At 37.5% G+C, this 13238-nt stretch overlaps 1 protein-coding gene across 1 annotated transcript in view; it reads left to right on the top strand.

The window, feature by feature from the left end:
- Nucleotides 1–11057, top strand: part of ATXN10 (ataxin 10) — a 91241-nt gene extending 80184 nt beyond the window's left edge. The window contains exon 11 of the mRNA XM_053978803.1: nt 10341–11057. Coding sequence (XP_053834778.1) covers nt 10341–10528 — 188 coding nt within the window. The 3' untranslated portion in view covers nt 10529–11057. The remainder of the gene's footprint in view (nt 1–10340) is intronic.
- Nucleotides 11058–13238: the final 2181 nt, after the last annotated feature.

Genomic DNA, 13238 nt, shown 5'->3' on the forward strand with positions numbered 1-13238 from the left:
AAGGTGCAGAGAAGAACTGGTCAGACGAGAAGCTGGAACAGGTACAAGTGTGGTTATTCATTGAGCAAGAACAGTCTGAGAGGGGCTTATTTCTTTCACTTTATTCAGTAGATGAAATCCTGCCCTATTATGCAAGTTGCTGTGAATTCTTTGTAGCTGTATTTTGTTAGTGGCTAAGGGAGACCAGCCTGTATGGGTTTAGAAGGGAATCCCTCAATGTTTTTTCAGGGTGGGGCTTTAGCAGGCTGGTTTCTGAAGTGATTCCCAAGAGGCTTCAGCCAAACAGCTATTTCCAAACACCATATTTGGTTGTACTTGGGAAGGTCACCTGCCTACCAGTGCCTACTGCTGTCACTATCTATCAAGGGTATTTTTTACACTCTTGAAAGAAGCATTACCAGATTATCCAGTCTTTTCTTACATCAGCATTAAATGACCAAAGAGATCTTGATTCCACTCCAAGTAGATTTTTTAGTATATTGCCTAAAGTGTCCTGAGTGGGATTATTATAAAGCTCCAAAAGGGGAGGAGCTGAGTGCTTCTCCCTGTTGGAAAGAGCACAGGAGGCACTCATGTAACCTAACCTTGTTTTAAATCCCACTAAACATTGGCTGCACATCCAAAGAGTTGGGATAACATAGCTTCCATGTCTTAACTCATTATTTATCTTTTCTGGATGCTGCAAACTCTTCAGGGCAAAACTCAGTTAAAGGTGGAGAATTAAGGGAAAAACGTACCACATTAAGCATATTTGGTGGATTTAAATTCTGACACAAAGACTGTAATTCTCAAGTATTTCTTGCTAGAAAATGTTTATTTTAAAATGAAAACAAAAATATGAAGTTTTCTTGTGAGATGTTCCACATTACTAATTCTGTCTTCCACACTGTTCCCCAGGAAAACTTTTCTCCTGTCAAATGCAACATTCTCCTCATATGAAAAATACTTGAGACCACAGAAAGAATGCAGTGTGCAGTACAGAAATAGATACTCTGAGAAATTAAAGGAATTAACCTTGTTTGTCTTCCAGAAATGACTACAGATCACACTTTGTGTTTTATCATTTAACAAAGTTACAAATCCTAGTAATATATTTCAGGTTGCTGATCATGTAATTGCTAAAATTCATTCTTTTAAAGCACCTGCAGGATGATTAAAATACTGGAAATACTTAAAATGGTTTAAAAATATTGAACTTCAGAGCTTGGAGGGGGTGGTGGTGGTGTTAGTAATTTCCTTGAGAGTTTATAAAATACTAAAACAGATTTGAAGAGATGTGAATATGAATCTATCTTTCAATATCTCATTTCTACCCAGCTATCACTATTAAGAAACATGTGATGTACAGGGTCCCTCTTAAAGCTGGAGGAAATCTTACAGAGCTATACAGAATGTGAGAAGGCTCTTTCAAATGGTACATTCTAATATTTCTAATCCCTTATGAGGAGTAATCTTTGTAGGCACCAACTCATGCATGTAAAAGTGAGGAATTAAAGTTAATAACTCTATTTCTAAACCAAATATTGTCATATTTGTCCTCTTCTCTAATCCTCTTGGTGGATTTAAATCCATGACAGGCTTGAATTCTTGAAAAAAAAAAGGTCTTTAGTAATCAGGAACACCTCAAAAAAAAAAAAATTCACTGCTTTTATAGCTCAAACAGCTTCCTTGATTTTTCTGTACACTTACTTTTGAAAAATTCCCCTCTGGGCTGAGATGGAGCACTAGAAATTTGAGAGCCAAAGATTTTTGGTTTTTTTAAGTAAAGCTAGGAGTGGTTCAGAAATATTGTTGAGAATGGAATGCCTTCTACAACCACCTTATCATATTTCAGTCTGTCTTCTTGGCATTTTTTCTTGTGCATACCTCCAAAGAATATTTGGATGTCATCTGGCCAATGCTTCAAATAATATTTTTATTCTGACATTTTTCTGTTGCCCCATTTTTGATCACTGTAATTAGAACAGTTTTATCTTCAGCTGGTGAATGTGTTCTGCTGTGTAGCTCCTTCCTGAGCCTTAAATTGTTTTTTCTCACTTCCTCAGATCTTTGGTTAAACTTTGTTCTTTAGATTTGCAAATGTTTTTTAAAACCTAACCTTTCCTTCCTCGCTCAGATATATTTGCAGTCCTTTCCACTCGCCTTGTGGATTTGTTCCTTTCTTTTGGAGTGTGGAGATTTCCTCAAGGAGATGCAGCCATTCCCTGAAATTATAGACAGAATTGTGGCTAATGGCTATTTTGCTAAACAAATAGCTGGTTATAATTCAGTTGCATCTTTCAAAACACCCATTTATTTAATGGTTGTTATTTTTGGATGCACACTGGGCATCATTTGGTGTCTGTGACCGTGGAACTGGAGTTGCATTTACCTTCAGTGTTATGATTATTTGTCATAGAGTGACATTTGAAAATGACCATAAGCAGCAGGAGGGAAGGCATGCCACATAAGTTACTCAGAGACCCTGAATCAATAAAATATGCATGTACTGTGCTGAAAGATAACGTAGCATAAAATCCTTGTTGGATCTATATAAATGGATGAATCTCTTACATTTCTAAACAAAGAGCTTCAGTCCAAATTGTGTCAGCTCAACTCATCATCTGTTTTAGAGTGGTGAATTATAATTGGCTTGACCACATCTCAGGCATGAATTAGATTGGGTTTTTAAGTGTAGTGCTAAATTTCTGAAAGTTTGATTTGACTCCTGTAATTGCCATTTTAAAGCATTTTAAAAAAGGTATTTATTTCTATATGTATGCATATGAACACACATGAACATATTTCTGTGTAAAGGTGGAGCCTTTTTCTTTCCATGTCCCAGGAAATTTGAAAGGACTACAGACTGCCTGATGATCAGTTTGAAGCACAGTTACCATTCCCCTGTGCTTCATTGCTACACATTTCAATGTTTGTGGTAGGTTTTAATAGTAATTTGATGCATGAGTTTCAACTTAATGAAATGTTGCATTTTTTTTCCTGTACTTGGGAAGAGAAGATAATGTAAGGCATTTTTAAGTAAGGTAACAGCAGTTGAAGCTTTTTAATATACCAGTCTGCTAACTCTGGTACCTCTTACAGATAGCTAATAGATTTAGTTATGAATTCTTAAAATGGAATTATTGTAAAAGAAGGGACTGAAGGAACTGAGTATTCTAACTAGCTTGAGATCGATCAAGAGTATGATTCTTTCTGTTTTAAAACCAGATGATTTGTAGTTCCTCATAAATTATGGGTTTCTATTAAAAATGTAAGTCATAATTTTAAAAAAAATTGGCAGCCTAAGCAGCAAAAAATGAATGTGTCATATTCTTGGTTTTAAGCTAGTATTACAAGTCTGAGTATAGGGAAAAGGAAAACAAGCTGGAGGTTATGGCTTAATTTTTTTCGAAAGTTCTGTAAGTTTTGGCATAAGAGACATTATAATAAAAATAGCCTGACAGAGCTAAACCTGTCCTATGGCTTTTGTAGCTCTGAAGTGATAGACCCAAATTTTTTGTTCAAGTTCATAGTATGCTAAGATGTTCTGGCATTGGGTTTTAAGTCCCACAGAACATGAAAGGCTGCACATAGAATATAGATTAAATGTTTAGTTGGCAGGCATTAAAAGCTAATAGCAATCTGGGTGCATAATACTACTCAGAACTGTTAGCCCAGAAATACAGTGATCTAGGGAGAAAAATTCCTATATGACTCTAGTTAAGAAATGTCCAATAAATTTCAAATTTCTGAAGTAGTAAACCTCATTTAATGAACATAGGGTGCCATTTAGCTGGACATCACTGACATGAAGGTGTAGTTAAAAACGGGGAAGCCTTGGAGCTCAAATGAGCCTCATGATCTGCCCTGGCTGTCAGTACTGGTGAAGATGTGAAAGGCTGGAGAGCTTGGACTCTACTTCTGGGAGCACAGTAAATATTACATATACATATATATTCATAATTATCTATTAGATATACAGCAACTGGATATTGTGAGCTGTTGTTTTTCTCTTTCTGAACTACTCACAGCCAAAGGGCCAGGAGACTATGCTGTACCTGTAATCAGCCACATAGCAAATTTTGGCAGATTTTATTACTTAGTTCTGGTGCCTGTCCTTCAAGAAGGATGCTGAAAAACATAAATTGAAGGAAGAGATACAAAAATATGCAAACCTTGGAATAACTCTCTTGGTTTCTTTCTTTAGTTCATGCAAAAACTACCGAATGCTGGTTATGATCTGGGAATTACTTTTTTTTTAATCTATGCTGAAAAGCCGTGTTCAGAAACAATTCTAAACAAATCTAAGCCAGAAATAAATCACAGGCTGTAATGAGTGAGATATTTACCCACTAGGAAAGTTTATTTAGGGACACAGTGAAATCTTCCAGTTCAACACTAAAAGTTTTTCAGAGAAAAAGCATGAAAGCATCCTGTGCACAAAACAGAATTGACAGGATTGATTTCAAGAGGAGCTGACCTTTGGTCATCTGTGTTCATGTAGAAGTGTTGGGAAAAAGAGGTTTAGTAGTCCATTCTGGTCTTCAGAATATATTTGTTGGCCATAGATACTCAAATGGATGAATTGTCTCTGAAAGTCATACATGAGGTTTAATGTGTCTGCGTTATGTTTAATGTGTCTGGTTATACAGAATGTGTAAGTCCCATTTTAAAGAAGCCTGTGTCCCACAAGGCGCACTTTAAGAAATGGATTCATCATTGCAGATCATGGGTGGACTGCTCAGAGAGTGAGATAAGTGCAAGTAGCCAGAAGGATGGTGTTTGTCTGCAAGAGGAACTGGAGTTTCCACTATGGCATGGGAGGATAGTGAGGGCTACGGAACTGGAAGAAGTACCTAATGTACAATTATTTTGTGCTGTGGATGTTTCCTGTTGTCTGTAGGCTGTGAATTACAGAGAATATTGCCTCATCATTGAAGCTGTTTCAGTGCCTTTAAACCAAATGGTTTTGCCCATTTGTCTGCTCTGAGATGGTGTAGTTTAAAACCTCTGTCAAAGCCATGTTCTGCAGGGCAGAATTTGAGCTACAAACCCCAGTTCAGATTTTTGGGGATAGGCTTTCTGTCTTTACTGGAATATTTTGTGGAAGCAGCTTCCTTTGGGGAGGGCTGCAGGTGAGGAGTGAAAGGGCTGGCTGCAAGCTCCTCATGCCACACGTGCTGTCCAGTGAAGCTTTGCTGCCACGCTGTGGTGGAGATGGAACCCTGTTTGGTGCTGGATGGTCCAACCCTCTGACAGATCCCTTGGACCAGGTGAGAGTTGCCTGTAGCAGAAACATCTGCTTTCACTTCCCTAATGTTACAAATCTTATCCCTAAAAAGTGTGATCTGGAATAAATATCTCTGACAGGTATGCCTCTATATTTTGGAGGCTTTTAGACTAGATGGGTTTTGCTACTACAGCTCTGCAAGAGCAAAGTCAAACAGAGAGGGGAGGAAGGGACATTCCCAGCTTATACAGTACTGCCCATTTCTAGCTTTTAAACACAGAATGTGGTGACTGCAGTCACAGGTGATAAGAACAGCTGCGGAATAAATGAAAATACAGGCAACTGAAATATTTAGACTTTTTCTTTCCTACCTCCTAGGCAAAATATTCTAAATCTGATGTTTTCTGGTGCTGGTAATTCAATGCCAAGTATAAAGAGAGTCTAAAGCATTGACTCTAAGAATATAAATTAACTTTCTGAAAATAAGTAAATAAGATAAACATTTAATTCATTACATTTTCTGTTATTACTTTTTTGGTAATGTCTGAATCACAGGTAGAAGTCGCATAGAAATACAGAGGAGTTATAAGGAATCAGTCTGATCTTATACAGCTTCTAGAACTTCATTAAACTACTAAAACCCCAGAAGAAAGAAACTTGTAGAGCTTTGTAAGCAGTTTGGCTGATGGTGGGGGGCCAAAGTCCTGACTGTCTTCTACGTGTGGTCCATCACAACTCCAAACTGTGACAAACAGCTGTGGTAGTTGTCTAGAGACCCCTTTTAGTGGTGGGAGGAATTATCTTCAAGGTGCTGTGGAACAAAAGTGTTTGAAAGGACTGAAAGACTGGTAAGAAAAATGGTTTATGTCTTTTCAGTGCAGTCCAGTCCGGTCTGCAAGTGGAAGTGACTCTAAGTGATGCTTCAGTATTTCATTCCAGTCTGCAGTCATTCTAGTGATAATTGGATTACTTGTTGAAGGCCAGAAAGAAATGTAATTATTGTACAATACAAAATATTGTATTTTCATTACCTCTGTTTTTTAGTCATGCAGTCCTGTTCCAGAATAGGTCTTAGAAAAATTGGGTGGCTTTAAGGAAGGGATTACATAAGCAGCCCATTTGATGAGGGTTCCAACCTGTGAGTCTTGGCTTTCTTAATAAGGTTTTGTATCTCTTCCTGTATTTGATTAGAATGTAGTTGCTATTTAAATAATAAAAAAATTGATTTAAATGAGGTAATGGGATTGGGCAAAGAATACCCTCTTTTTCGCATAGGACCTAATTACTCATAGGGAAGAAAGGTCCTAAGTAATAATTTAGTTATGGAAAATTGACTGTAGTGCAGGAAACAGTCTAATTAAAAAAAAAAAGTCCCTACACTATGTAATAAATCAAACTCTCCACTAAGAATGTAATATTTAGAGATCCTTCAGTATTAATAACTAGTGTTCTTTTAGGAAAACAGATGGCCGTATTTCATTCTTGTCATCCCTTCAGTGTCCTGTATTAGTTAATGATAATAATTAACTTCTAAAACTTGCCTTTTTCAAGCAACACACTTCCAACTTTACTTGTGCATTCCCTTTTATCCACCTCATCAGCTTCCAAGCTCATTAATAATTTTTTCTGTTCTCTGTCATCCATAGAATCCAATTGCTTTATGGAACAATTATTTTAGGTCCTGGTGGCTACAGTGGGCTTGTCAGTAATGTTTAGTTCTAATTGGACTAAGAATAAGAAGGTGGAACACTCTCCCTGAGAAATGGTCTGTATGTCCTCCTCTCCAGCAGTATTGGTTAGCAGTTCCTGGCAGGACATCCTTGTATTTTCACACCCCATTAAGCTTACAAACCAGTCACTGTGCTCTTGCATTGACTCCAGCAACCTCTTGTAGCAGAATCCAAGTGAAAAGAACTGGGAGAACTGTGAAAAGTTCCCTTTACAGTCAGGGACAAAACTTAGACAGGATTTAGTGACATAGATTTCCATGGCTTCCAGATAGTAATATTTTTCATCCTTATGGGACAGTTTTCCCCACCTTTCTTCCTGTTTCTTTGTGTTCCCCTCTTCCTGACAATTGAAATTATGACCCAGAGGACAATTTTAAATTTTAAATTGTGGAATGAAGATGTTACTTAGGTATGGAAGACAGGGCAAGTTGATTCAGTTTTGTTATTTGTATATGTTAAAATAGCATAGGAATTCCAAAGCACACAGTACTGAAAGATTTCAAAAAAGTGTTGTTATAAATGCACAGAAATGTTTGTTTTCAATCCCTAAGCACAGATAGTCTAGTGATGAGGCTTCTGCAAGATAAAATGAATTGTTTTCTTCCTTTTGCATGCCATCTTCTCTGTCACAGAATATTATAATCTTCACTTGTCTATAATATTAATTTATTTGAGAGTATAATATGCCCAGTTGGAAAAATGTAGACGAGTGTGTGCAATCAGATCTGCTGTGTTGCTTCTCTTTGGTGCAGTTTCACAACAAACAAGCTCACACTCATATTTTTAGTAACTATGGCAACTTTAGAAGCTCTCTTTCTAAAGCTGAGCATACAATAAAGTGCCGAAAGTGTAGGTAGGATTAGAGACTCTCGAATATGTTTCATTTTCTCTCTGTGTCTCTGTCTTTGGAGAGGAGCAAGAGGGTAATGTGAGTATTAACTGGGGACTGGCTTTAATCTCTGCAGACACTCAAGTCTGCCAGGGTCTGCTCCCAGCTGTCCAAAGGCCTCATCCTTCCCCAGCATGCGAACAAGGGGATGATGAATATTCATGGCTGTGGTCACAATGGAAAACCTACACAGAGAAAGGGGTTTCTGAAGGACTGAAAATGTTATTGAAACCATTTTGCAGCTTCAGCTACAGTAGTCAATAATGATAAATGCCACAATGGTGATAGAGTTCATAAGAGAATGGGGATGTCTTAGATATTATGTAAGCATGAATGGATCTGGTAATAGGAAAAGAGCATTTGCCATGGGGTTTAGCAGCGGGTTTGTGTTGAAGGACATAAAGACTATAGTAGCAGGATCATTCTCAAGGCTAATACACAAAAGTTTTGAAAGTAGTACTTTTTTTTGTCTGTGTGGTACTTCGTGTGATTGAGAACTGTCAGTCTCTGAAAATTGTTGTTAATATTATAGAAAATATGCTTTTATGCAAGTGCTGTATTTTATGCAGAAGCAGTATTTTAGGAACACAACAAGGAAAGTCTGCTTCTCATCCCAGGAGCCAAGCCAGGGAGGGTGGTAGGATGTTTTTCACAGTCCACTGGGAGAACTTCGTATTACTTTTTTGGCACTCATAACATGCCCTAAATCAGACCTGGAAAAGGCCTGGTAGGTGTCAGCCTTGGTTTATCTGCATTCATCAGCTTGCATGCTTTGCTGGTCTGAAATCTGTTCTCACCATTGGTATTAATAACTGAGAGTCTGCACATATATGATTTTATTACTTCGGCATCTTATTGTTTTATATAGTCAAATGTAATCTTCAGTGCAAATACCAAGTTTATGTAACTTAAATGTAGATTGGCACTTGTCTTTTTACTTAATTCTAGTGGTGATGCACTGACAGAAGAGAATATATTCGTATTCTCTGTTGTGTTCACATGTTAAGGCTTTGATGAGATGCATAATTTGTTTTGGTCTTAATTTCTCTCCTCTGTCATTACCTCACACTGGATTTTTTTTTTTTTTTTAATAAAGAAGGTGTGCAACATGCTTCCTGACAAAGTCGAAAGAGGTCTATCAGAAAAGGGCTCCATAGTAGTTAACACTTTTTTTTTTTTTTCTCCCAATTCTGGACTTCTTCAATTTGAAAATAAATATAAACTGCTATAAAAAGGCTGATTTACTGACACATGTCAGTGGAGGGCTGTTCCCTTATGTTTATGTCCAAGCTACTCTTGATCTAAACTCTTCTCTCTCTGTTGAGGTTGTGTAAGATTGTTTAAGTCCAGTTCCTCTCTTCTGTTGTTTTGTCTGAAGTTCCTCTCTGTCTGAGTTTTCCCCTCCTGTCACCCTGTGGCAAATGCCCACAAGAACATTTATCTCTGTGCTTAGATGCTCCCCAACCCAAAAGACGTCAAGGAGATGAGTAAATTATACATATTCTTCTACTGGATGTGAAGCTACATGTAGTAAATAATTGGTGCCCTGCAGGCAAACCACTCATGGGATTCAGAAAGGCTTGGCTCCTGTATGGGTAACTTGGGAAAGATTATATCATAACAACTTTTCAGCTGCAGAATTGGGACCAACATCTCTGACACTTCATAAAAGGAACACTGTAGTTCACTTGGAAGATGCCTGGCTGATAATCCTGGGAATTTAAATCCTTTGTCTACATCCCTGACATGTGCCTCAATCCTGGCCTCAAGGGACCACCTTGGGAGGTGAATGAGTTGCAGCTTGTGCCCATTTAAACATCAGTGGGAGCTCCCTGCCAGTGATCATAGTATCTGGTCTCCTGGCAAGTGTGTAAAAGCACCCAGGCATAAAGGACTGAGTTTAGGTAATATTAGAAGTCAAAGAAGTTTAAGTGTCTCTGATACTATTTGTGCTATTTTCAGATATTAACCTGGATAAGTTGTCTTTTTCTACATCTCTTCAACTTTTGCAGTGAAAATAATAGTCATCTTTCCTGTACATGATATACAGCTTATTTTGTTCGCCAGTCCTTGGAAGTGTAGTGTTGAAGTGTTCAGATCATAAACAAATGACTTATTATTTATTTAAACTCACTAGGAAGATAATTGGAACATTCCAATTGACTATAATTTTGGTTTAAAACAGTACGTCTTTTTAATTCCTGCAGTTCATTTGGTTGGGGTTTTTTTGTTTGCTTGGGTTTTTTTTTTTACTTAATATAAACCCTAGTAAATTTGCGTGAAGTTTAAGGGCAAACCTCTTTTAAAATTAAATTGCCTCATATGCAAGTATTTGCAGGTTCAGTGTCAGCACTTGTAAACTTGTAAACTTACTTGTTCAAACCCTTGATTTCTACTGCTTTTCTGAGTTTAAGAGATTGGGGGAGGGCTGGGGGAGGTGAATGCAGTAATAAATGAAAATAGCAATGTTTCATCTTCAAATAAATAAATGATCCTTAACTCTGCCCAACAGTTGTGAGCCAGTGGGCAGTTTATGCGATCCGGAATCTCACTGAGCAGAACGAGCAGAACCAGGCACTGATTGCACAAATGGAGCACAAAGGGCTGGCAGACAGCTCTGCCCTCGAGAGGATGGGCTTGGAGATACAGCAAAGAGATGACAAGTTAATTCTGCGGTCAACCAGGAAAAAGCCCTCCTGAGCAAAAACATTAGCAATAGTCAAATCACTAAAAGGGGATTTCTCTTACAAAACATTTTCCCTTGCTCAGCAACTATTTTTTTCAATTTTAGTCCCAGTCTGTTGAAAATGTTATATTTGTTCTCAGAAAAGCTGCCAGATGATGCTTCTGCCTTCTTTTGCTGTAAACAAAAGGTTACCTGTGTGCTTTCTGTGTGCCTGGGTAAATCAGCTTGTGAAAAAAGGTCCTTCTTGTCAGTTAGTTTCATTACTTCCTTTTTCATTAGTAGAAGAATGTCATACGTGCAGTATCGACTTGTCATAATTTTCTTTGCTGAACCTGAAGATAACTATCATTAAAAAACTCTTCAAAGAAAGAGCTCTTTTTCAGGCTGCCTTCTCCATGTAAAAGATCTGTGCTGAGTCAGGGCTAAACAAGCAATTTTCAGTCATGGGACCTAAATATCTCTATTTATATAAGCATCAAGAGAACATTGAATGTACTTAAATATTTAGTGAATTAAACACAACATGGCTTTTGTCTATTTGAATTATTAGTAAACTGTCTTTTCTATCTTGATACCTATCAGTCTTCATGACAAGTATATTAAAACCAAAGCTGAAGCTGTTGTGGCAACAGATGCTGCATTCCTTTGCACTGGGGCATGTCTCTGTTTTGGAGACTTGGGTGTTTGTTTGAATGTTATTTGTTCCTTTGGAGGGTAAGTCAGCCCACTTTCCTTTTATTTTGCACTTCTCATGGGTTTTCTGAACTTTGGCAGACTGCTGAAGAGGTAGTTTCTCACTGTGATTAATTCTAGCAGTTTCTTTTCACCCCTCTGCCTTTCCAAAACATTGACAAAACTCATTTCCAGTTAATTAATTCAAGAGAGGCAGAAGAATAGAAGGCCCTGCCTCTTCATTTTGGGTACCCTCCTATATTGTTGTTGGACCCTGCCACTGTGGAATGTGGCATGAATGAGATGGGGGAGAAGGGGGGGTGAAACTGGGGGGCAGGGGGAGGAGGGCACAGTTAACTCTGTGTGTGCCATAGCTTTGCCCTGGAAGCCAAAAAACTTAATCCTCCCTGCACAAGCAGAACAGGAATTACAGCTTAATATTGCTGGTACTGGTGTACAGTTACTGTCATTGGATTATCTTCAGCCATGTCTAACTCAGAGGTCTCAGAAAAATTAACATGTTCATGCTCTTGTTGACATTTAATCCCATTCTTAAATAGAAATGCAAGTTCATGTCCTGAAGCTCCATATTACATGTAAACAGACCTTCATCCATGTGCATTAGCTTTTGCTCCTTCAACTGATTTTTTTATTTAGAAATGGAAGAAGAAAGTACACACTGCTTTGAGAAACACACTGTACTGCTTAAAACTGATGGTGAGTAGAGCTGGACTGTTATGGTCATTTCAAGTTAACAGAAAGATGTTGATGTCTGCCATGCCAACCTAGTGGGACTATGGAATTGACCCAGTGGGATTTTAGACACCTGTTGGTTTTAAAGGCAAGGATACAAAATTCTTGTCTACAGCTGTTTGTTAAGTAAATGATGTCTGAAAAGGGATAATGGAAATAGGAACAAAGACTCTAACCCTTATTTCTTTTAGTGACTTTTTACTTAAAAAATAAATAGGGGAGAAAAATGTTCTTTACTTTAGCAAGGAGTAAATACAAATATAAGCAAATTGATTTGTTTGCTTTTAAAAAATAACTTGATGGGACTATTTTGTTGGGTGTTAAAATTGTGTTGAAGTGCTGTTGTATACAGGTAGGTTTGTTGGCTTTTGCTGGCTGAATGGAAGTGTGATTGTGGGTCTTTCTTGAGCACATGGTTTCTCAATGACTTCCTTAAGCCTTAATGATTGTGTTTAGGCCAGAATTCATTTAGCGTTTTCATTATTGTCACATAAGATTTACAGCTGGATTTGTAGATGGTTTTGATCTTATCTCCATAACACAATGGAAGATTCATACTTCTAGCACTTTTTTTCTAAATGGGAAAAAAAAAAATTCTACGATTACAGAAAAAGAAAGAAATAAAGTTATTTGGAAGACTGCATCATTCAACTTTAAAAGGAAAAAATTAAACTTTTGCTAACACAAGAGCATCTTGTGCTCTTGTGACAATGACACTATCTGAAATAAAATGAAATTGTTCTTAATTTGCTAATTAGAAAAATACAAACACTTTTATTTTTGTGCCACTACTTGGGAAACTCATGGTAGATAATTTACCAAAGTGAGGCAAAAAAAAATATTCTGAACAGAAAATGGACTTCCTGTGCTTTCTGTGCAAAGAATTTCCTTTTATTTAGGGTGATAAAGAGTTAAAATCCTGTTCACAAAACAAATCGAGAGAGAACTTTGGTTGTGGAAAAAGCAGTGGGAGTCCCTTTTCTTTTTAAGCAATGAGGAATAGAGACAGGGTGGGGTTTTTTTAACTTGATGGTTGTATACCCACCAATAGAATACACACGAACCCATAAATATAAGCCAAATAATAACAAATACAAAAAAGATTAAAAGAGTTTTGTGTGTTTCAGTACATAATGGAGTAATAGTTGTGTTTTCTAAAAGGGAAATGTAGGGCTTTCATAGTGGAGAACATGCTGATTACTGTATTGTGAGTGGCTGGCTTTTGATTTTCCAGGATGGATTAATTCTCGGAAGACAACAGCTTCCCTGTCCTCCCCCAGTGGAGTTCTGGTCTCCAAT

This window comes from Vidua macroura, chromosome 5, assembly GCF_024509145.1.
Source record: "Vidua macroura isolate BioBank_ID:100142 chromosome 5, ASM2450914v1, whole genome shotgun sequence".
NCBI classification, from domain to species: Eukaryota; Metazoa; Chordata; class Aves; order Passeriformes; family Viduidae; genus Vidua; species Vidua macroura.